This window comes from Diabrotica undecimpunctata, chromosome 2 (assembly GCF_040954645.1).
Source record: "Diabrotica undecimpunctata isolate CICGRU chromosome 2, icDiaUnde3, whole genome shotgun sequence".
NCBI lineage: Eukaryota > Metazoa > Arthropoda > Insecta > Coleoptera > Chrysomelidae > Diabrotica > Diabrotica undecimpunctata.
Window position 1 is genome coordinate 36,110,202 of NC_092804.1, and position 27,137 is coordinate 36,137,338.

General features: G+C 32.8%; 1 protein-coding gene across 2 annotated transcripts in view; it reads left to right on the top strand.

The window, feature by feature from the left end:
- The window catches only part of LOC140434410 (uncharacterized), a 153,837-nt gene that overhangs the window by 54,332 nt on the left and 72,368 nt on the right, over nt 1-27,137 (top strand). The window contains exon 7 of one of the 2 annotated variants that reach the window (XM_072522653.1): nt 26,756-27,042. In XM_072522653.1, the coding sequence (XP_072378754.1) occupies nt 26,756-27,042 (287 nt within the window). Of the gene's footprint in view, nt 1-26,755; nt 27,043-27,137 lie in introns of those variants that run through there. The other variant, XM_072522654.1, reaches the window with a different exon arrangement.

Here is a 27,137-nt window from a genome sequence, read left to right on the forward strand (position 1 = left end):
AAATCCTAAAAATTCTAAAAAAAAAATTTAACTCTGAACTATGTTAATTTAAGACCTGCTACACTTAGCGCCAGTAGATTACATTAAATCCTAAAAAAAAAAAAAAATTTAACTATGTTAATTTAAGACCTGCTACACTTAGCGCCACAACCATAATCCTGTACTAAAATACTTTATAATTGGAAAACTATAGGATTTTAAGTAGCTCGTTTATCTTACAGTTTCTGGATAATATAAAACTTCATCGAAGCTATAATTTGTTTGAAACATTATGATATATGCGTCAGTGAATGGTTTTATCATCGAAAAATATTTTTGTTAAAATGTGTAAAATCTATAAATATCTGAGAATTTATGAAAATATTTAAGCAAATATTATGAAAACCTTAAAAGACTGATTTAAGAAATTTATATATATATATATATATATATATATATATATATATATATATATATCTATATATATATATATCTATATATATATATATATATATATATATATATATATAATATAATATATAATATATAATAAGGAACACTCGAATAGTGGTGGGTTTTTACGGTCAAAGTGGAGAAATAAAAGACAAAGAAGGTGGCTACTTCATCTATTTATTGAAGACGTTTCGCTTCTTAATCAAGAAGCAATCATCAGTTCATCCAAAAAGGAACAATATGAAAAACCAAACATCCATGGAAAAGTTATTATAAGTGGGTTACCTTAAAAAGATATGTAGCAGTCAAAGATATAAAATGTGTAAAGAAGCTTATGACAATGGGTATTAAATATTATGTTGTATAGACAATTAATTGAACTGAATACAGTTTACAAATTAACTCAACTTAGCACAGCAAAAGACATGTGGTAATGGTACATGTATATAAAAAATATGTGAAAAAACTTAAGTCAAAAACATTAATTTACAGAGAACCAAAAAGATCATATGATACACTTCCAACAGTATATTATTATTTAAATTTGAGTTTAACTTTAGGTAACATTATTAAAATTGAATTATAGATATTTAAAAAAAAATTATATAATGAAGTTACCATTTTTAAGCTTCTCAGTCGCTGTCGGTGAAATGCGACCAGAAATTTAGGTACCACGCCGAACGAGAAAAGACAGTGGCCTTGAGGTCAAAATGTGACAGAACAACAAGGCATTTTTTTAAAAAGTTAATATTGTGGCAGAATAGCCAGCAACAGGTGAAGATTGATTCAACCTCCATCAGTCCAAGGTTCATACATTTGGAACTGAGAATAATATAGATTCTATGAATCTATTTTATTATAAAATTTTATTAAATTATTTGAGCAGAAACAATTATTTAAATATGTAAAAGTAACATTGACAAAATAATCCATAAAATGTAAGTTGAATAAATCTATTTAAGTAAAGTAAGAAACTATTTTATTTTATTTGAAATTATTTAATATGAAAATATGATAGAAACTACACCTTAGGGAACAATTTTTAAAGTAAACAACATATTAAGCCTAATTCTGCAATATTAATGCATGATAAATTTGGCTCAAGTTACTAATGTCCGTTCTCTTATTAAGAGCGTTAGGGTGTTTAAGTATTGAACACATTTCCAAAAACTGTCTTTTAACGAGATTGCGTTCATTGCCAAGAATCTTAACTTCATTAAAGTCCACTTTGTGTTTAGTGTTAATAGCATGCTGGACATGAGCCCAAGTATGCTTAGATAAGTTGATATCACTGCGGTGTGTCGTAAGACGTCCTCTCAGTGATCTCCCTGTCTGCCCGATGTAGCATGAGTCACACTCAGCACAAGGAATGTGATAGATGACATTAACTTGTTCCAGAAGGGACAAGGGTGTTTTAGTTTTAGAAAACAAATTCCTGACAGTCTTAGCATTTTTAATCGCAATTTTAACCAGTAAATTTTTTCGTTTGTACAGTTTAATAAGTTTTTCACTAACTTGAGGAAAATAAGGTAGAGATGAGTAATGGGTGGTTGGAGTCCCAAGTACAGTATTAGGCAGAACATTGTTATTAATTGAATTATTTGATATTATTCTGAGTTGGTCACCATTGGGCATGTCATTTAAAGAAGAACCATAACTCTGTGCATAAAGGTATTTATTAATGATGGATATGAAATCTAAATTAGAATATTTCTAAGTAATTGGAGTGATTCTCTGCGATTAACCGGATGTGTCAGTCTGTTTAGCCTACAGCGTAAAGCTTTAATTAATGGTAGTTGAGAAACCTATTAGAGGCCATTAGTTTCCTATACCAACTTGTGGTTAAGGTGTTATCTCCCATTCTAATGACACGCATGTCTAAGAAGGGAATACTATTTGTGGTAGGGTCCTCAAGTTCAGCAGTGAACTGTAAGTGAGGATCAAACTCGTTGAACAAAGACAAGGTGGCCTGTTTCTTGTCTGGGGGTAAGGCTAATAATAGGTCATCAACATACCGCTTAATAAAAGGGATTTGGAAATCTAAAAGTCCCAAAAGGTCAGATACTAAATCATCCAATACAAAATTAACTAGTATGGGAGAGATTGAGGAACCCATAGGTGTCCCAAAAATTTGAAGATAATATTTGTCATCAAAGACCAAAAAAATTAGTGTCAAATACGAATTGCAACAGTTCTGCAAATACATCCCAGGATACAGGACAGTTAGGTTGGATAGAATTCCAATGATTTCTTAAGGAAGTTGTGACACTAGAAAAAGGTAAATTAGTGAAAAGAGATACCACATCAAAACTCACTAAAATGTAACCTTCAGGAAGTTCAAAGTTATTAATAAATTCACTAAAGTGAAAAGAATCAACAATATTAAAGTTGTTATTATAATTATAAGATTTTGATAGTATATCAGTTAAAAATTTTGAAATTTATATATATATATATATATATATATATATATATATATATATATATATTATATATGTAAAAGATTAAATCTTTTTAACAACACCTGCTATCGCTTTGTTAAATTAAAAGGCTAAATAAATGGCCTAGGAGGACAAATTCGTTAAAATTCCCGTACACGAATCGGTATCAATAGTGTTATGACTCATTTTTCTCCAGACACGTAAAAAACAAATTATAATTGCCAGGATTATTTCCAATCTCCAATAGAAGCATAATATGAAGAAGAAGAGGAGGAAGAACAGATACATGTCATATAATAACAACGATAGAAGTTATGGTGCAAACCTTGTTAGGTTGGGTACAAGTTTTTCTGGGAAAATAAATAATTTATCAAGCAGAAAATAAACATTTCAATATCTTCAGATTAGTGTTGAAAAACAACTGCTGATAGTCTAATAGTAAATAAAGTACTAAAAGACAAGGAATTAATTATCCCTTTAAAAACATTGCAAGATGCATAATAATTATTCTCAAGCAAATATTTATGAACACCCGGTAAAATAAATACATACAACTTCTAGTTAAATATACATATTTATTTATTGCGAGTGTCATAGAAAAGTGCAATTTCGAAAATATTGTCGGTATATAAATAAATTACACTTGAAGGATAGACACAGACAAACTATCTGAGTTGTTTATGTATCTGTACCAAGTGGGTCATGGGGATGGTTTATGAGGCGATTAAGTGTAATGCGTTCATTAGGATTAGCACGTTAAACTTTACTGCTCTTCATTCTAATTGGGATTGTATTTATAAATATCAATTTGGCGTCAAGAGTCAAGAGGATTGGGAATGGTGTATCGAAACAGACGTAAAATAGTCATTTAAATATATGTATTGTTATATTCATGGTCTTCTTTGTGATACAATAATTCCAGCGCTTTTCAAAAAATTCAGTAGAAATAAAAGAGCAAAAAAGCATAACGACCAATAAGCTTATGTAGTAAAAAGCGTTGTGGATACATTACAAAAAACCGCAATGGGAAACTACACAGAGCATTGAAAATTCGGGACAATTTTTGTGTTCCCACCATTTTGCGTTATTGGTGGTCTTTCCACCAATCGTCTTCCTATTGGGTACCGTCTCTCGCCATCTTTACTAGTTTATTTGTTGTCATTTGTCGTATATGATCTTTCCATGATACTCTTCTATTTCTTACCCAGTACTTAATGTTTTTCACCTTGCATTTCCGCCGTATATCTGTACTTCTAGCTCTGTCCCATAGTGTCTTACCATCGATTTTTCTAAGAGTTTTCATCTCTGCAGATTTTTTGTCCTTTTTGTGCCAGGTCGTGTTTCTGTTGCTTTTGTCAGTATTTATCTGATGGCTCTTTTGCAAATTATGCCTTTCATTTCTTTTCCGATATTTTTATTTCTCCATATTGTTTTATTCAGGCAACCTGCGGCTCTGTTTGCTCTATTCACTTGATCTTCCACTTCTGTTTCGAGCTTTCTATAGCTAGATAATGTGATGTCCAAATATTTAAATTCCATCACTTTATCCATTATCTAACCTTCCAGCTCCAATTTACATCTTAGTAAATTTGTTGTTATAACCATGCATTTTGTGTTTTTTGGGGAAATTAACATATTTTCCTGTTTTTCTCCTATTTGGTATCCTTTTTAGTTCTTACTTTTTTTATTATTTCATCTATAATCAGGTTGAACAATGGAGGACTCAGGGAATCTCCTTGTCTCATCACATTGCCAGCTTTAATAGGGTCAGTTAGTTCTTCTTCTACTTCTTCTTAACACGCCCTATCAAGTCCCCTTGACGTTGGCGATTAACATGGCGAAACTGTCTCTGTATTGAGCTATTATAAAGAGTTGCTCAGCTTTCCTCATTCCTGTCCACTCCCTGATATTCTTCAACCAAGAGGCCTGCTTTCTACCAATTCCTCTGCGTCCTTCGATTTTACCCATCATAATAAGTTGAAGAATATTATATCGGTCTCCCCTTACTACGTGTCCAAAATAGGCCATCTTTCTATATTTGATGTTATCAAGCAGCTCGCGAGCAGCATTTGCTCTCTCAAGGACTGCCACATTTGTCAGCATAGCCGTCCATGAAATTTTTAGTATACGTCTGTGCAGCCACATTTCAAAGGCCTCCAGACGATTAATGGTGGATATTTTTAATGTCCATGCTTCGACACCGTATAAGAGGACTGACCAAATGTAGCATTTAACCATGCGCTTGCGAAGTTAAAGTTGCAAGTTATCATTACAGAAGAATGACTTCATTTTTAAAAATGTCGTGCGGGCTATCTCGATTCTACGCTTTATCTCTTGATCTGGATCTAGTTGTTCAGTAATATGGCAACCAAGATAATTAAAACTGGACACTCTTTGAATTATATGACCATCAACATATAATCGTGCATCTTGATGTGCTAAACGGCTAAACACCATGTGTTTTGTTTTTGAACAGTTTATGTTTAGGCCAAACTCTCTTCTTCTTCTTCTTCTACATTTACTTTTATTGTGTCGTTTTGGTAGATATTTTCGATTGTTTTGATTATTCCTAAAGGTTGACCGGTCAAATGCATTCTTAAGGTCCACGAAACATAGATATGCCAGTTTCTTGTGTCTTCCTTTTTAAAAAGAGGTATTAGGATGCTTGATCTCCATTATTGAGGAATTCTGCCTTGTTCTATTATTTTTTTGCTTAGTTTTAGTAGTTGTTTAGTCAGATATGGTCCTCCGTACTTTAGAAGTTTGTTGGATATTTTGTTATTCATTTATTAAAGAAATATCCAAGCCAAACAACAAAGCTGTCGTCATAGAACTTATACACGACGCACGTTAAAGTTTTAAGTTTATTATGTCCACTTTTCCATTATTATTTCAGTAAATAATGTAAGAAACTGGTTAGATATTACCAATCAAGAAATTAATTTTATTGTTGCTTTTTACATTGCTATTGTTACCAATCTTATCAGTTTGACAGGAATTTCGAAGTGTTGCATTGATTCATATAGCTTGCTCCATGCAATGCTATCATATGCTGTTTTGAAATGTACAAACAGGTGAAAGTTGTCGATATCAAATTCTCTGGTTTTTAAGCATCTGCTTTAATACAAAAATCTGATCTACGTCTGAATTCACTTGATATCCGCCAAGAATTTTCTCAGAATATGGGCTCAAACGTGTGTAAATTATTTTAAAGAGTATCTTATAGACTGCGTTTAAAAGTGTTATTCCTTTATAATTGCCACATTTAGCTTGTGGGCACAGCAAACCGATGTTTCATTCCCTATGCATTTGGTTTTTTTTCCATACTTGTGGACTTGCTTCGCTAGGTGCTTACCCTCATCATACTTGTAGATTTCTGGCGGGGTTTCGTCAGTTTCTGGTGCTTTGCTGTTTTTCATTTTTTGGATTGCTTCAGTTGTATCCAATATTGGTGGATACATTTTGTTCTGATTTTCATCAAGATTTAGTTGCACGTTAGTGCAACGTTATCATCATTAGTGCATAGCATATTGTTTTGTATAAAACTTAGAGGTCGCTGGTTAAATGAATTGGACCAAATGTTTTGTTTAAGACTTGGAGAAAAATGCAATATTTTGACTGTAAATAAATTAGCGAAAATAGCAAATACAACTGTGAATAAATTACGAAATTAACTAGCTTTAGCTCATACTGTTGTCTAAATAAAGAATATAGACTCAACTTTTGAAATGTTGATGTATTCGTAGCAGGTCGAAGAATTGATCGCGGTGCATCACGACGTTAAAGTTAAAGATGGGAGTATTCGAATACTGGAATCGAATAGTATCCGATTCCTTACAATATCAATTGTACTCGAGTACTCGAACTGGAAACCGATTGAGTACTGAGTACTGAATACCTGCCGAATATAGAACTTGATAGAACGGTTTGAGTTACAGTACTTACAGTCTATTATACAATTGAGTGTTGAGTGATGAGTATTTAGTGATTATTTTATGGTTCGAAATCGGTATTAGATAGAATATTACAAAGTGTTTAATTTTACATCGAGTGTCAAGACTGTTAAGTTAACAGTGGAAATAGTGGAATTATAGGATAGGAGTTGGTGGTTATCGTTTGTTGTTAATACATAAGTAAATCTGTATTTGTTTCGTATACCAATAATGCATGTGCGTTTTTTGTTTTTGTATATCACTGGACTGCTTTTTTTAAGCATACTGTAATCAAATCTTTTAACTTTTTTTTTTTATTTTATTATTAATAATAATTTATTTTAAAGAAAACATTTTCAGTTAAAAAAATAAGTAATATAAAACAGTGTTTTAATTTTAACAAAAAAATTATCAAAATTTTTTTAAAAAGAACCGAAACATGTATTAAGAAAGAGTGGTTATATATGAATTTCATGCAATGATCATAAGATCATTACCTTGGCATCTGAATTATATGTTTGGTTGGGCCAATTAAAATGTTTTTATTTGTTTGCAAAAATTATATTTATTATAAAACAAAATAAAACATATACGTAAAACCCACACAAATAATTGAAAAATCATAGATAAAGATTTACAAACCGACTATTTATTCAAAATCTGATAGCCACAGTACTCGGTACTCAGTACTCAATAAAGTATCCGATTCCTTACTGTACTCGATTCCCCAGTAACCGATTCCCATAAGTAATCGATTCTGACCATCACTAGTTAAAGTACGCCCGGCGCCGAGGCTTAAAAGAGGACTTAACCGATACACTTGATATGCTTACTGTACGCTGCCTGGTGATGAAAGTGTGAGTGTCGTCTTGAGATTGTCACAAACCACCCTCTGGTCACGCTTCGAGGTGGTCGGTAGCAAGAGGTACCAATAAATAATATAATAAGTCGGTACCAATAAATCACTCTATTGTATTGCGATTTTGAATGGCGATAATTTAAGTTAATTGTCACGGTAATATGATACTTTACATCAGTTTCTATATTTGTAACACAAAATTCAAAAGAGAAAGTCAAATTCTCTGAACTTAAAACAAAATAAATGAGCTAGCCAGTTTAACAATGCGATTTTACGAAATATCCGGAAACAATATATTTTAAAGCAAAGTCGTTACAATAGATCATTAAATCGGAGCATATTATAGTATAGTAAAAGTAAGTAAAAAAATATAAAACTATGAAAATAAATACCCCATACTTTCCCAAATACATAATTAAAATGCTCGGCCAATCTCTTAAGGACGTCCTCCTTACTAAGTAATCCTTGACATTCCTATAACTACATAGGTTTAGTCTTGGTTTGAATTATTTTCCAGTGCCGTTTATCTTTCTGTGAAACGTTCTCGTATCATTATGGTTCCTAACGGTTTTCAACTGTTACATCATTTTAATCTCATATTTTCTTTATTTCTCTTGTGTGTATGTTTTCCTCTCTTCTAAACTGCTTGTAAGATTCAACTGTTGCTCGCATTTTTTTTCAACCCTATATGCATGATTTTTTTTTTCTAGTAGCTTCTTCGCATTCAGTCTTGTATCCCTCATTCTTTGAAATTCTTTCCTGTCTATTTTCTGGTTTGCTGCAGATTTTTATGACTTCTTTATATACATCCCATTTATCCATAGTAATTCAAATCTTACAATTTTAACTTCAATTGTTGTGCACCAGAGTTAATAAGCACCAGAGGTGAAAATGCAAAATAATAAATCTTTATTTTGATTTATTAAGCGTTTCACTAAAACACTATGTTACAATTTATAATACTTAAATGCACGAAAAACAGAAACAATTTATCTTTTAAAAAGCAAAATGTTGTGTTTAAATTTTATTTTGAGGGTGTTTTCTGAACGGCGCCGGCGCGGCGGTCGTAGAGTAAATGAATAAAGTCGATGTACAGTTGGTCCAGTATAAAACCCGATGCACGTCATTATCTACGTCAGAGATCTAAGTTGACATTGTTGCCAAATTACAAAAAAAAATTATTTTAACTCAAATATATCACATAATTATTGCAGAAGTGGATTATACAACATAACAAATTAATATTTAATGTAAATAAATAAAAAATTGAAATAAAAATAAGAATAAGAAGTAATAATTTTAGGTTAAAAATAATTTGAGCCAATTGTGTAGTATGAAGAAGTAAAAAAGTATAAAAACATTACTTTTTTCATTACTTCTTTACATGAAAACGTTTTGTTTCAACTAGATTTTCAAATGTTATTCATTTTTTTTTCTTCAGCTTTATTTAAGTTTCAGTTTTATGATCGGTACATTACAATTGGGCTTAAGTTGGTTTTATATACATAATTTGTGAACAATATAAAAGAAGTTGATGCTTAAAAGTTACACACTAGTATATGTTTCTGTTTCCAGATTTTAGTCTTTCTTATACTTTTTCCATCCATCTGATGGTTTTTGTGTTTCATCATTAGTTTAAACCTATAACAAATTAAGCTTAATTTTAATGCTCAAAGAGCTATAAGATGCTTTACTTATATATCACTGTCACCGTTTATATTAATTATAATAGGTAGAATTTCCTGTCTATCTGGTATATGCTCTCGGTCATACCACTTTTTTTGTCATTTTTGCCATGCCTGGAGTGTAACAGTTGGTAAAGCTTCTTTCCACATTTTTAAAGCATCACATTATTTACAGCCATATCCACCAATATGTTGGTTATAAAAGTTTTTGGCAATTCTCTATATTAATTCTATAGGATTGAAAATACAGTGGTATGGCAGCAGACGTAATACTTTATGTCCATATTGTTCAGCTAAATCATCAACAATAAAGTTAGGACGTTGCTTGTTTCTGAAAATAAATATTGATAACTTGAACTTCACTCTTATTAGGCGTACTTACTGCACAATAATCTGCAAAAGCTCGTTTTTCAACATTGTATCAATAAAAGGCAGTTTTTTTGTTAGTCAATCAATCTTTTATTTTAGTCTTTGTTGAAGACATGTTTGGTGCTTTCTCTAACAACATGCTATGGTCATCATCATCATCATTGGTGCTATTGTCCTATAAAAGAGCCTCGACCTTCCCAAGTCTATTACGCCAGTCAGTTCTATCCATTGCCAACTGTTGCCAGTTTGCTGCGCCTATTTGTCTACCATCCTCATCTACACCATCCCTCCATCTGAGTTTTGGTCTACCCCTACTTCTACTTCCCACAGGTTGTGACATAAGGATTCTTCTAGGAGGGTTGTTCTGCTGTGATCTTGCCAGATGTCCTGCCCATCTTAGTCTTCCTATTTTTATAAACGATACTACGTCTTTACCACCAAATATATGTTTATATCTGTGATATATCTCGTAGTTGTACCTCCTTCTCCAAACACCATTTTCACAGATGCCACCAAATATTCTTCTCAGGATCCTTCGTTCAAATATAAGCAGGAGCACATGCTATGGTATGAAGCGTTATTAATTATAATTAGGTATGGTTTAGACAAACTTTTTAATACTTATTTGATTTTCATACCACTAAAAAAATTGCTTAATTCATTTTTCCATGGTAGTCCGGTCGATTTAGAGGAAAATATAGTCTCTGCACTCTTAATGTTACCATTTTTATTACCAGCATGAAGAATAACGTATCTACAAAAAAAATTTATTTTAACACCTTTTCTTTTTCAATATTATTAAATATATTACCGCTTTCCATCAGTTTTAATAGATTTTACACTTCTTTTATCCTTACCTTACCATAAGCGACATATAGATCCATTCTGAAAAATTAAAGTTTTTAACTATAAAAACAAACTTGTATAGTTCATCATGATTATATTTGTGATATAATCTCAATAATTCTGCTCTCTTCACAGCAATATGAGACTGTTCCATCAGTCCTTATCTTGGATCATCTTTTAGCCATTTTAAACCAATGTCTTTCACTGAGTGGCATACAACAACCACTAACCAGTTCTTTTTACTTCACTATCTGGAACCATACTCATTTCGCATTAATTTTTATACTGAATATACCTTTAGTCTTATTTTTAACCTTCACCATGTGATTTTTTGTGGGTCTTTCTGACATTTTGGTTTTACTTCTCTCCTTACTTCATTTTTCAGTACAAGTAATCGAGTATTTTTAACTTACAGTGACGATAACTATTATCTTGCCGTTTCTATATTGACATAATTTCTAGTTCCAAAATCCAGTCCTCTATAAGTATATAGCTCCAAATCCTGTATTGAAATTATTTACCTCTGCATTAAAATCATCTTATTTTATTGCTCTTTCCATATCTTTAAATTAATAAATTTCTGCTATTCTCTATTGTTCTATCTATAAACATAATATATATCCAAGCATTTAAATAAATTTAAACAATTTTGATTCTACTTTTCTATTTGTATGCTTACAGCTTATAGACTATTTTATATAGACGGTTTTCTCTTCATACGACTTAAAACAATTCGTTCCTTCAGAAAATATATTGATTGTAGGAGGTTAATAACCCAACAACATGAATACAACACTTAAAACAAAATAAATGTCCTAATTAAATATGTTCCAGACTTGAGATTTAATACTATCAATTTAACTTAAGGCTTACATTGTTTACTTCGGAATAATTTATAGGCTAAGAATCTCAAGTACTATAAATAATTTAATTATTTTAGTTTATTTTAGTTTAAAAGGATACGAGGCAGAATCTAGTAAACTCTTTCAAACGTGCACATTTTAAACGATTTGGAAACAAGTAAATTTCTTAATATTTGTAAAAATGTTTGAACTAATTACGGGAGCAATTTTTCTTTCTAAAGCGAACTTTCCGACATTCTTACTAGGATGAGTAAAATAATCATAATAGATAACTGGCATACAGTATGTAAACGACAGAATACTTTTTTATGGGAAGGACGTGATAAATCTTCTAAAAACCATAACCTCAGAGGAGTCGTACTTACAGATACAACCATAACTCCCTGACTACCAAGAAGTGAAGTCCACCCCCTCATTCAGATTACTCTGCTGCTTCACATGAATAGCCCACCTCTCTCGCTCTTTCTCTCTCTTGCTCGTTTCTTCTTGCTGCAGACCCCTTTTTAAAATTTCCTTCTCTCTGTCAATTCGAGAAACCGCCTCCAGTATAGCCTTATATTCAGTATTTCCCCTCATGGCTCTCTGCATTATGCTGTTTATACTTTCTCTACCTACCTTCCTGTGTAATTTGTTTTTGTTATCGTCGAATATTCTACACTCGGCCACAGTGCTCGGCCATGTCAGCCATTTAACCGTCTGTGCATTTTCTATTCGCAACCTTCACTATCTTTTACAGTTAGGTCCTGAAGCAGCTGTGCCCTGTTATTAACTGGGTAAAAAAGTAATACGTGTCTCGCACTTTATCCATAATACAATATTTGGAATTAATACCCTGCTTCAGGCGACCCTATGCTTATTTGTCTATTCTTTTTGCCATCAACAATTTTGGCAAATTCTACTCTGTTTTGGGTCTTTCTCAGCAAATCGTTTGAGCCCAATCTGTCCAATCTCGTATGTTTTTAAGTCAGAAGCTACTAACTTTCTAGTTGGTGGTGTGAGAAGTTCAAGCTATTTTTAATTTCACGATACGTTACGCTCGTATTCCTAGCTAATATTTTCTAGTAGATTTCTGCCTTTTCCTTCACCAGCAGGTGAATGGGTAACACAACCGCGATCACTTGTATGGCCATAGTTGATACTGTTTTGTATGTATGTGCTACCATGAGTAGAGCTTTTGTTTTAACTTTATCTAGCATAATTCTGTATTTCTTAGTCTTAAGTACTTGTTGCCACACCGGTACTGCGTAAAGTGGACACTTTCATTAAAATTCTTGTTTTGGCTGTCCCTGCTCTTCCCACATTGGGCATAACCTTTGTTTAAGTTTTTTATCTGTGTGATTGTTCCTCTTCGCTCTCTTCTGTTCCGCTTACCTCATCTCTTTTATCTAACAGGTTTTCTTCTTCTTCCTCTATAGTAATTATCCGATTAAAGCATTTCACTCATCAATTTTAAACTGTTTATCCTTTGTCTAGTGTTGTGTAAATGTATTATTTAATGTTTATAAGATTCATAGAAGTGCTGGAGGATTGCCTACAATTTTGACAAAATGCCCCTGAAGATGCTCTGAGAGCGAAAGTACTTGGGCAAGATTTAATAAAAATCTGTGATCGATATTGGCCTTTTATTTGAGTAAAATTCATTTATTCGAGCTTTGAACCATATATCACTAAATTGTAGAAAGCCTAGAGCCTAGAGCCTATTTTGTAATTTGAAATCAATATTTTAAATAAATTTCAATTATTTTATTCCATAATTTTTCATAATTTATATATAATACTTAAAGTTTAAACAATTTTTTGAATTTATAATAATGATAATTACAATAAATAATAAAGAATTAATAATTTGATGTACAACTTATCCTTATAATAACTATATATGTGCAATAAATAAAGGTAATTTTACTGTAAATAATTTTTGGTTGTTTTAAGGACCTATAAATTTTATTAATACTTATTTGCAAATACGATATTTGATGTTTAAGCTCGCGAGATCTCGATTTGTAAAAAAAAATCAAAATTGGTTTAATAGAAGCGGACATAATTAAAATTTTTAAACGCGACTCGATTTTGAATGCCGGAAATCAATTTCGATTTAGGCGCGACATCCGCTCTTAAAACTATTAAATCGATTTTAATAAAATTTTGTGTTATGATTAAAAATGATAAAGAGTATGGGAAAGTTTGATTGATTGAGTTTAATTTTAGTATGGGAAATAAACTAAGAAAAAATCTTTTACTTAACTGTTTTTTATGTTTTTTAGTATTTTTCAATAATAATAATAATAATTCTTAAGATGTGAAACTAACATTATCTTATGTAAAATTTAGTTACAAATCTTTTATTTCCGATACAAAATTATTCTAAAATTAGTAGTTCTTGAATTTTTTGAGTTTGTTTTCATATTTTGTTAAAAAAAAATTAAACTTGCATTTTACAACACACGCATTGGAGCAATTTATGCAAAAAACTGCGTTTATATACTTCATACCCAAAAATCGTTATTTTAAATAGTAGGGGAGAGTGTTGTACCTTTGGGCGCTTGTACCTCTGGACATTGTCGTTAAAATTGTTGTTTTCTCTGTGTTGGAAAGAATTTTGCTTTAACATTCTGCTATTGACACTTGAGGGCGGTACAATAGTTTCTCTCCATAAATATAAAGATAATGGAATTTAGTCAGGCTTGTGAATTTTTCGTGTTAAAAGTAAATAATTAGCGAGAACATAAAGAGTCGGTGTGTTACAAAGTTGTGGCTGGTTTCATCTATAATTTCCCAGGTAAAAAATGTACTATGTTTGCTATTTAAAACTTGTGTTCACCAATCCATAAAGTAAACATTGTTGTATCTTGGGACATTACATTTGTTGTACTTTTGGCCTGGCCAGAGGTACAACTGGCAATGGCCAAAGGTACAACAAGACAAAACATTTTACTTTTTTTAATTTATCTGTAATTTAACTGGAAGTAAAGTAAGACGAAATCGGCACTGATGTGTGTTTTTAATGCATAGGCAATAAATAATTTTCATATCAAAGGAATGCTTTTTTACTTAAATAACAAGTAAACTGACACCAATCTTCTTTACAGAAAAAATGCTACGAAGCAAAATTAGAATAAAAAGAGACAAAGTGGATGTAGGTGCTTTGCAGAAAGCTGTCGAAGACGACCTCGAAAATAAGATTCCGGTTCGACAAGCTGCCAAAAAAATATGATATTTGTTAATCAACCTTATCTAATCATATTCGAATTCATGTAAACTCCGAACGTCCTATACTCGAATACAACGCGAACAACGATGTTAAAAAAGTGTTTTCACTTGAACAAGAGTCACAGTTGGAGCAGTACTTGACACATGCCATGTCGCTTCATTATGGACTCACAAAAAAAGATGCAAGAATCTTAGTATTTCAATACGCATGTGAAAACAAGATAAAAACACCAGACAATTGGACTTCAAATGCACCTGCAGGCAAAGAATGGCTAAGATACTTCATGAATCGGCATCCATCATTATCGTTAAGGAAACCCGAGGCTACAAGCCTGGTAAGGTCAACCAGTTTTAACAAAGAAAATATCCAAGCTTTTTTCAATAATCTTAAAACAGTAATGCCACGCTATAAGTATTCCCCTGCCAATATCTATAATTTAGATAAAACCGGGAATTCTTCAGTCCATGCCTCACCTAAGATAATAGCCTTAAAAGGTGTAAAGCAACTGGGTAGTGTGACATCCGGAGAAAGAGGGATAAATGTAACTTTGATTGCTGCGGTTAATGCCATCGGTAACCATGTGCCGCCCATATTGATATTCCCTCGCGTGTTTTTCAAGGACCACATGTTACATGGTGCACCACCAGGTTTAATTGGAGGCACAAATCCATCAGGATGGTCAAACGAGAAGCTTTTTTTACACTACTTGCAGCATTTTATAGCCCACGTTAAGCCGAGAGAGCAAGAAAAAGTGCTACTAATACTCGATAATCACGAGTCCCATATTGCAGTTTCCGTGATTGATATGGCGAAGGAAAATAATATTGTACTATTAACGTTGCCGCCATACACCTCGCACAGAACTCAACCTCTTGACAGGACTGTTTTTGGACCATACAAAACCTACTATAACACCATAGCTAATGAGTGGATTATGACCCATTCTGGGCGTCCTATAAGCTTGTATGACGTAGCTGAACTCGTAGGCAAGGCATTTGCAAAAGCATTTACCCCTGCAAACATTGTCAAGGGATTTGAAAAAACAGGCCTGTTAATGAAAATATATTTGGCGACCACGAATATCTGTCGTCCTATGTAACAGATTGCCCAAATCCAGAATCAGAAGAGAATTCTAATACGGCATTTTGCTCATCAACTCTTCAAATATCCGCAAATCCATCAACATCAAACTTGACACCGGCACTTCCACTGCAGTCTAATGACAACAAGGCAAATAACGTTGACTTCAAAAGCCCGTTTGTAGTGCGCCCATTCCCCAAAGCCGTATCTCGAAAGACTTCTCAAAAGGGACGAAAGTGTGGTAAAACAAGAATTTTGACAGACACCCCTGAGAAAGAGAAACTATTGCAAAGTAAGGTGAAAAAACCAAAGTCAGTCAAAAGGAAGGTTCTTGCGATAGTTCAGATGAATCTGATGAAGAGATGAAAAATATAACAGAAGATTCAAGTGACGATGATTTAGAAACTTTTCTGGCAAACGAAAATGAAAATTATTCATTAGAGCAACAGGAAAGTGAAGAAATACTGAGCTTTTCTAAGTTAACAGAAGGTGATTTTGTTCTCGTAAAATTGGCCAGTAAAAAAAATATTGCACACTATGTTGCCAAGATAGATGAGGTTTTAGATGACGAATACATGATCAAATATTTAAAAACAGTTATTGGAAACAATAAATTTGTCTATTCATATGAGGAAGTCTCTTGTGTCTCCGACGGCGACATAATAAAAAAACTGCCTTCACCAGATTTGGTTGGAACATCACAACGCCAACAAAATATGATGTCCTTTAATGTTAAATTTGATACATACAATGTAAAGTAATCATGTTTGCCATCTTATAATTCATGTAATAAATAAGATTCCGTTCGTTTTTGTTGTTTCTTCTTAATCGAAGGTAATTTGTTCTCTGACCACAGGTACAACATAATGTGGGCAAAGGTACAACACAGTGTCGTACCTTTGGACGACCTTTTAAAAAAATTTAATTTTTTTTTAAAAGGTAACTGAAACGAATCCATAGAACTATAGGTACTTTGTCATTTATAAATAAAGGTTGTATCTATTTCTGTCGAGTAAATACTTAACGTTTATTTTATAAATCACCTAATCAGCGTATCGTCTCTCCGGCTGAGGGCTGGTAAAGGCAATTCAAATTTAATGACTTTTTTGTCTGAGAATATATACAATTGCGTAGAAATAGTTAGAGTTAGTGAGTCGAATATTTGTACCACCGAAAGAAACTGAATTAAATAAAACTTTAAGTCACATTTGTGTATTTTAATACAAAAGTAATTTTTTGTAATAGAAATTTAATTTTGTATTTTTTCGAACCAGGAGTCTCTTGCGAAAATTAATCGTAGGACATTCCTAGCGTAATAACTTTTGTAGGCTTCAACGGTCGCTATAAAGCAATTTTTAAACATTTTGAGCCAAACGACATGAAATTTGCCTAAAGGTTCAACACTCTCCCCTATACCGTCTGGTTATTAAAAAACTTTTAAAAACATAAAGTGTCGCATTGAAAAAAAATGTATTGAAATTACTAGCATTACGTCAATCACCCAGTGTATTTATATTTTTATTCAGATAATGAAACATTACGTTCAAATGTTGAATGTCTCTGCTTTAATTATAAAATAGCACTTAAAATAAATAGAATTTAGAAAATTCGAATAAAAATTTACGGTGTATAGAAATAATACTAACAAACTTCTCTTAAAGTGTTATAAACGATGCAATCTAATGCTTGTTTTATTGCAAATGGCAAATTTTATAGACAATTCGAAATATATTAGGACGTCCTGTGCTATCTAAATATTTGATTGTAGCTCTGTAGTTTTAAACTCGTTACCATAGTAACCATTGCGTCAAAGTCTTAAATGCCTTTAAATAAGAAAATTATAACTAATAAAACTGATATTTATTAACTATTACGAAGGTTGTACCATTAATTTTGCAATAGATTATATGAAATCTAGTAAGTAAATATACTTTTTTATAATAATGGTTTTTTTTTTATTGAAAATTAACGTGCTCGGCAACAAAGGCCACTTACACGAAAACGGTTACAAATGTAAAACTGTTACAATAAATTACAAGAATATGTTATAGAGTACATATTGTTAGAATACAATACAAAATTATATTTTATAATATAACTGAACGTCTCTGAGGAATTTTAGACTTGAGGTTATTTGATCCAAGTTATTGAGTATGTCTTTTAAATCACTTTTAAGGTAATACAATAGTCTTTTTGCTGAATATTGATGACATTCGGTGAGAATATGGTTAACTGTTAGATGTGATTGACAGGTCTCACAAGTGGGTCGGTTGCTGGATGACATCAGGTATCCGTGTGTTAATCTTGTATGTCCTATTCGAAGTCTTCATGTTACAATAGCATCTCGTCTGGACATACTGGCAGAGATCAAATCAAGGGGGCTATCGACTAACTGTTGGATATGATGTAATCCTGAGTTATTGGTGTCCCAGTGTTGTTGCCATCGGGTTCTTGCTCGTTTCTTAATGTGAGATTTTAAATCTTTACTAATTTGTATATTAACCGTATTATCAGATGATGTTGAGGCAAGTTTTGCATGGCTGTCTGCAAGTTCGTTGCCTGTGATACCAATATGGGATGGTAGCCAGATTAATGTAACTGTTATTTTTTGGAAAGCGAGACTTTTGGACAATAGGATGATCAGTGAATATATTTTGGATAGATTGTATTGAGGCTAGTGAGCATATTGCAACTTGTTTATCAGGTAAAGAAATGGAAGAATGGAGCCCGATTGGAAGAAGAAAGAGAGGAAGACCCCGAAGGTCATTCAGAGATGAAATCGACGAGGCTATGGAGAAAAGAACCCTGCGAGATGGAGACTGGAATGACAGGGAAAATTGGAGAAAACGGTTGAGTGAAGAGAGACAGTGAAAACTGTGGAAATCCTTAGTAGTAGTAGTAGTAGAAATGGATTTGAAAGCCTGAAATATGCTAAATAGTTCTCCAGTGAAAACGCTACAAAACGAGGGGATACAAGATGATGTGATGAGGTTATCTGACGTGATAACAGAACAGCTTACTCCTGTATCATTCTTTGAGGCATCAGTGTAAAGTACTATGTCGTATTTATTTGTAAATATAATTTCTTTAAAAGACTTTTTAATGAGTTGACAACACCCTGGGTGTTGTAAGTTTATCGAATCTTGTAAGAGATGTGTTAAACTGAGGGGTGATTATAGACCAAGGAGGATATGGAGGTAGGGGTCGTGGGATTGTTTGTGATAGAGAGATGTTATTAAGTAATTGTGTTAAAATTAGTGGAATGGGTTTTATTGATGGTGATTTAGAATAGTAATGCTGGTTGTTAGTTGATGAATTAAGAAGAAGATAAACTGGATTGGAGGTATTGGATGAAACGGAGGCAGCATAGGAAAGTAATAATTGTTCACGTCTAATCCAAAGTGGGGGCTCATTGGCTTCGCAATATAGACTTTCTACGGGGCTAGATCGAAAGGCTCCTAAACAAATTCGTAAGGCTGTGTGATGTATCGAATTTAAAAGTTTAAGGTGTGTTTTAGAGGCAGAGATATATATGTAACAACCATAATCCAGTTTGGAACGAATGATAGACCTATATATCTTAAGCAGGGAGTTCTCATCTGCGCCCCAACGATAGTTTGAAAGAGTTTTGATAATGTTAAGCCTCTTAATGGTTTATTACGCTCATAAACAATGAAATAGTATTGTTTTATACAGGGTGGTCCTTAAGTAATTGTTCAAAAACAAACAGTAGATTCTACACTTTAAAATATTACGATTTAAGCCAAATTGCTTTTATAAAATGTTGATATTAAGAAAGATACAGGGTGTTAAAGTGCAAAATTAAAATTTTATTTTTCGCTATAACTTTCATGTTTGTAAACGTTTATGTATAAAAATTTACAGCTGGGTACTTTTAAATATGAGAAATTATAATTTGATGCACACTTTGATGTAACTGATAGAGGGCACCACTTATGCTACATATGTGGTATAAATTTGCACTTAACTTTTTTGCTCTTTAAGTTACCTGTATTTGAGATAAAAAATATTAAAGATACATTATTTTAACAAAAAAAGGTATACTTGTTATTAACTTCAAAACTCAACAGTTTTTGAGATAATCGCATTTTAAAAATCAGCTGCATAATTCTGATCTAAGGCAATTACTCCAGGCAACGAAGAAAAAATAGACAAAAACATTAATACTTCTGAATTTTGGTATAAAATACCTTTGACTAAAGTTAATAGTTAACGAAATATTAAATAAAATAAGTATATTAGAAGGATAATTAATAATAGGATTTGACAAAATAACAGAATAATATGATTTTACGTTTTATGTTAAATTTTATAAAGTTAAAACATTTTGTTTACAAACCAAATTAAGAAATAGTTAAATTAAATAACATATCTTTTTTTCAAAGTAAGTGTTCGATATGTCCACCATATTCTTTAATTCATTTGTCAATATATTCCATAAAAAATCGTCTCATATTAAATAGCACCATTGGTTCTAAAGAAACTGCTGCAGTATTTATTTCTTCCCAAAATTGGTTGCGAATGTTTATGACACACGTTATTTTAATGCGCCCCATACACCAAAATCAAGCGGATTAAATTCGGGGCTACGTGGTGGCTATAATGTATAATGGATGAATATATCGATGACATTACTTATTTATATGATTACGTTACAGCTTACTATAATTACATCTCGAAGAAATGAACTATTATGATTTAATAACGAACTAATATTATGCTGAACTAATAATATTTATTAACTTTACTATATTTATAACAATATCGGTTATTAGGACAACGATGATGTTTTTGTAAAAATGCTGAGTATTTCAGGTTAGATTTGTAGCAAAAGTATTATGAAACAAGACACATATGTGTTATTCAATACCTGTGCTCTAGTTTCTATTTGTACTAATAAAAATGGGTAAGCAATTCACCTAATGAACAATAAGTATGCTTTCCGCATACTTATGCATTGACAAGGAATATGACTACCACGACCAATCCAACGTTCAGAAAAGTTGTATTTAAGTATGTTCTAACTGCCTTCTCTTTAGAATGTGGTTGTGAACCATCTTGCATAAACCACATATTTTGGGTTTTTAGCATTTTACAATAGAGAAAAAGTAATACAACGCCATTATAGAAACTTAAGAAGCGATAGCAAAGGGAAATTGTAAACATGATGACGGCCAACGTCTGAATACGGACACGGCACCTAAAGAAGAAGATTAAATATCTATTTCTCCAATAAGACATTTAGCACATATAACAAAGCATTTTGTGATGTTACATTATCATCTTTGAGTTGTTTTAATAAGAATAAACTATAAATTATGCTTATCTACAGGTATTCATTGCTTTACCGCACAAATACCAAACTAAGAATTATTGTGCAGCTGAATTATAAAATGCATTTATCTCGAAAACGGTTGAATTTTTAGATAACTAACAAGTATACCTTTTCTTTGTAAAAATAATGTATCTTAATATTTTTTAACACAAATAGAGCTAACTTAAAGAGCAAAAAAGTTAAGCGCAAATGTATGCCACACATGTGGCATATGTGGCGCCCTCTATTAATTACGTTAACGTAGGTATAAAATTATAATGCTGCTCTAAAGCATTCGACTGTAAATTTTTGTCCAAAAATATTTACAAGCGTAAAAGGTATAGCGAAAAATAAAATTTTAAATTTTCACTTCAACACCCTGTATCTTTTTTAATATCAACATTTTATTTAAACAATTTGGCTTAAATCGTAATATTTTAAAGTGCAGAATCTACGGTTTCTGTTTGTACAATTACTTAAGGACCACCCTGTATACTTATTTATATTATGTAATATGTAAGTACATGTATGCGATTGGTGTAGTTAAAATTATTCATAGTATTTGACGCCAAAGTGCTTAGTTTCAATCAATATAAAAATTAATAAAAAAATATTTCAATGAGACCTTTCCGTAACAAAGTTTGGCCCCCATCGTTATTCGCATGTTAGATATGAATACTCGAATAAGTTTGACTTATTGTTAAGCTATTTTTGCTGCTACACTATATTTCGGAAAGTTAAAGCTATAATAAAAAAAACTGAAATGCCAAAAGAAAGCAGGCACTGATAATATCAACAATTAGGCCATCAATTGAATGGGTCCCTCCAGTAACGTTCCAAGCGACAGTTAAAAAAATTTTCAGAAAGTGAAAAAAACATTTTTACCGATAAAAAATAAGTTATTACCTTAAAATATTATAGCAATATTATTGTAAACCTTTTTGTAAAACATCAGTAGTAAAACCTTTAAGTTACACAAAGTAGTAATAAAGTTATAAGCAAAATAGTAAATTTTTAATTGCGACAACGTTCTAAGCCACTGTCGCTTAGAACGTTGTAATTTTTTTCGGGAGTAATGACGGTTGAAACGTTATTGCATGAAATAATCAACACGTTCACATGTTAAAAAGTAACTTTATTTTATAGACAAAATCGTAAAACCAATTTTAAAAAAACTTATAGAAGTAGCATACATATTTGAAAACTTATATAATATCAAAAAATTATTTATAAATTATAAAATAAAATAATGATTGAGTTTTTGAACTAAACGATAATGCCACTATACGGAAAAATATACACATTATTATACAAAATAATACCTGTCAAAGTTATGAAAATAATACAATTTAAAAAGTTAAAGTAAAACAAAATATAAATAAAACAGCTTGCTTTTAAATATTTTAGTTTAGTCTAGTCCTGGTCATAAACAGATATATTTTCATAAAATTCCCTGAAATCCTCAGGCACATATGGCATCATTGACATGAGATCCTTCTTTTTCTCTTTTTTTATTGGAAGTTGTCCTTCATAAAGTCTGCGAAATGTTGCGACTTTTACTGGAGGGAGATTGACGTTCCTTCTTCCTGCTGCTTTCTTTGCAAGGCATTGAGTATGCCATGGCTTAAGGATGTTGTGGGAGATTCTGGCTTGCAATGAAGTTGGATCATCATGTGTCAGTTTGAACAACACAAAATGAGTTATTCGAAAGTTTACTGTTGTCAGAGAATTTTCAATAATGCTAAAATCTTTGTTTTCAGTAGACATTAAATAGACAGAAAACTTTTTTAAAGCAGCTGTAATTACTTCTACCCACTGGAAAGGAACATAAACCATTGCAGATATCTTATGACGCTCAATCAGGGCAAAGTCTCTATCACAGGGTAAAAAGCTATGTCCTGTTATTAACAATTTCTGTTCCACAGTAGTGAAAAATTTATTTACAACAAAATGTTGCATAAGAGCTACCATTTTCCAGGTATTATTCTGTCCTGTACAACGATCTGACCATATGATTAAGTTACGGTTCATGTTATCTTCTAAGGGGGCAAAATTATGGGTGACATAATTATGCAAGGATGCATGAGGCAGTTTCTGCAGAGCCTCGTTTTCCTTTAGTTTCGTCCCAAAGAAACATCATTGCTTTGTTGTTGCCCTGGTCATGGACACATAAGTTGTAGCACGATAGCTGTCTTTGGTAAAAGGCATCTCCATGATTTAGAGTTGGGAATACAGCACCTGTTGCAAGTCAACACAAAGTACAATGGTGTCTTTGTTAAGTTCACCTGTCTTTTTGTCATTTGCTAGAGTCTAGCTGTTAGCTGTTAGCTGTTGTTGTTGACTTCATTTTTATGAGAAAAGAGTCGCATTGTTTACAAGTATCTGTGCGCGGGACATCAAATCTTAAATTAAATTTTGTTTTAAACATGTTCCGATAGTAGTGTAAATTAACTCTTGTACCAGGGTATTTTTCCTTAAAAAGGTTCCACATTTTATATACACTTAAATCAGGTGAGAAACACTGTTTGCTACTTTAATGTCTAGAATAATGATTCTCTTGTAAAGGAAATGAAGCTACATGGCTCATAACAAGATCCCTATTTTCATCGAAAATGCGACCATCATTCAGTGGTTTCCTGAACTTAACTTTTTCTACCAACATCTGAACTCTACGAGGAGTAATTTGAAAAATGTGACATGGAGTTTTTCTACAAATTCTAAGTGAAGACCCATTAGTTTTAATGTAATACTCTACACTACACTGTCTATTAGAAACATCCTCACTCACCCGTCGCCGCTTCACTTCACCAGTCTTAATGCAAACCTCATTTAGATACGATGACTGGCCGTTGTAGTCGAGTTTGTAAAATTCCTGGAACAAAACTACTTTGTCTTCATCCTGAATGTCCCCACAATGTTACCTCCGTTGCTGCACTCACCTCATGTGGAGTAAGTTTTCCTGGCTTAGGCTTCCTGTTCTCAGTTAAATAAGGTTCCCCTGCATTTCTAAAAACCTTACGCACATTTCTAGACCAGTGAGCGATGTTAAGTTTTCTGCTTTTACTTCGGTTTAACCGATTTATGTCAGATGGTGTTAAACTGACACACGGCGATGTAGACATCTTCGGGCGCTTGGAACGTTACTGCGTGACAAGGTCCGAAAAGTGGCAGGCAACGCTAGTGACAGTGCTGACAACCTCTATGATAACAACATGAAAACACCTTTGCCATGTCTGGGATATCGTATAGAACGTTTCTGAACAGAAAACCCGATTTTAAACATTATGTCGCTTAGAAAGTTTCTAATGAACGTTACTAATGAATACTAGAACGTTACGTTGTTATTCAATTATGAGGGAGCTAAGCTACAGAAAAAACTCACTAGCATGTTTACAAAGATTATAATTTCAGAAACCTTACCATAATGATGGAGAGTAAGTATATCCGTACCTATACATAAAAAGGCGAAGAAATAGACCCCAATTACTTAAGAAATACATTCTTACTTAGCTCAGCTCTTAAACTCCAGCGAATCGAATTAGGGATCTTCTTCTAGTGCCTATCCGTTTCGGATGTTGGCGACCATCATGGCAATCTGTATTTTGCAAACTGCGGCTCTAAAAGGATTTGTGGTTGTTGTGTTGAACCACGTACGTAGATTGTTCAGCCAGGAAATTCTTCGCCTTCTTGGTCCCCGTTTTCCTTCTACTTTTTCTTGTAGAATTATTTGCAGCATCCCATATCTTTTGCTGTTCCTCATAATGTTAACAACAAGAATTTCCACTTCGGAAATCGTTCTCAAAATACAAAACAATGCTTTTTGTTGAGTTGTTCTATTTATCTGTATCTGAATGCACCTAATTTAAAAATCCGCAAATTTTCTTAGTTTACTTGGGTACATCTTTTTTTTCGCCTGTATAAAGGAGAAACTGAAATCTTTGAAAGACATCTCAGTCCAGTCCTGACTGACCTTAGTGCAAGATTCATTTTTTGTAGTCCCGGCGATAGTTCCCGAGGTACGTTAAAACACCCTGTAGTCTACGAGTTGAATGCCTACCTGCTAAAACAGACCTTTCTCTGTCATCCAGCGATCCGGAAGCGGAATAGCTGTTTTAAAACAGAGCAAAACTTCCGAAACCTTACTTCACTAATCCACAGACTACCGGCAAGGAGGCTTCCTGACGCTTTTCCCTGTCAAGCCCTTTTTTGGTCCGAAAATTGAGCTTTCTGCTCAGTAACCTTGCTCCAGATAGTACGTGAAAGGTCCTAATCGCTCCTATAACGGCGTGATTCCCAGTCGGGCGTTTCTTCCTTCCCCACAGTCTGACTCACTTGATTGCCGCTTATTAAGACGTATTCCCTATACCTTCAACTTACAAGATCTTTCCCCCTTACCTTTGCCGTTAGTCCGGCTGTATTTTTTCCTCTTTTTTCTTCTTGATAAAAAAATCACAATATTCACATCTGTTTTTTTTTTATTCTGCGCAGTATAGGTATTCATTCGTCTCAGCCTTTCCGAACGTAGAGATGTCCTAAAATACGCGAGTACTCTGAAAACCTGTATTAAGAAATAATACTGTCGCCTGTGACCACAGTTTATCAAATCTCTTAGGTTCACACAGTTTATCCACATTTCAATTGACCTTTCCCTTTCTTGTCTTCTGTCGGCCTTAGTAAGGTTTAGGTCTCTTCTCTGATATAGCTGTTTACTATCCACTGCCGAAACATGCAGACTAGCACATGCAGTGATGACACACAAGGCTGCCGCAGACACTGTAGGCGCATCGTCTACAAAACACTAGGTAAGACCCTCCTTTTTTCGAATTAATATCTCCCAGTGTTAGGCAATTCCCCCCTCAGCGCAGTGCGACTCTTTGCATCCTTCTGGACCACATTCGTATTTGGGAGCACTCTACCTGTTTCGGTTAATATACATAACCTGTTTAAAGATTTTTGTGGTAGAAATTAACATCTTATTAACAATGGAACTACAATTTTTATGTTTGTTTTTCTTATAATTAAACCTAGATTACGTTCCCAAAATCTGAATGTAGCGGTACGGGACAATTTGTTTATAAGTATCACAAAAATAAACATTTCGAGATCTTTTGTCTAAAACTATCATGTGTATCGGGTACGTTCAGTTCAGTTGGAATTAAAACTTTTCTATTTTTCTCTTATAATTGAAGCATAGATAAAATAAAACCCAACAAAAATATAACAAGGCAATCTGGTGGATAGTTAACAAAAAATGACAGTCATATAAAAACACAATTCTAACCAATATGTAAAGTAGATCATTTGAAGAAGAATAAGACGTCTAGCGATATTCTTAAAATATCAGAAAGAAATTAAAATACTTAAAAAAAAATAAGGAAAAATGTAAGCAAATAACAAACAATAGAAAATTGTGTGACATTTCTTTGATTAGTTTGTATTTATGTAGGTACCAGAAATGTAACAGACAAGTAGAAAATAAGATTTATTTTTTTTTTAATTCTAATAATTTACATATTTTGAAGAAATTTTAACAGCTATTTTATTCCATAAAACAATAGCATTTTATAAAATTATTGGTATAACCCACGTAATAATAGCGAGCATCATTAAAACTACACACATCCATTATTTTTTCGTTCATTTCAATTTTTCACCGCGATAATCCTCACCTTCAACTTGTCCAATGTTTCATTATGCAACAGATGCCGAAAACGTGACGTCGCTCCGTCCACCTTCAACGACCGACGTCACCGACGCCTCAGACGCCGACGCAGAAGATAGGAATGCGCAGAATCCGGGAAAAGTCGACTTACCAGCGAAGGCGGAAAGTAGCGGCTGCAGCGATATCAGTCTATCGCAGTCAGAGAGTATGGAAAGTGAAAAACGACGAAAAATCGACACGTCAGGAAAAAACATGGAAGCAGAAGCGGCTACAAAGATCCAAGCTGGGTTTAGGGGGTACCAGGTCAGAAAGCAACTGAAACTTAAGGTAAGTCCTTTTATTTATAGTTTGGGATAAATTATTTGTCCTTTTTTTTATGAAAAGTTTTAATTGATGTTACATATTCTTTTATTTTCGACAAG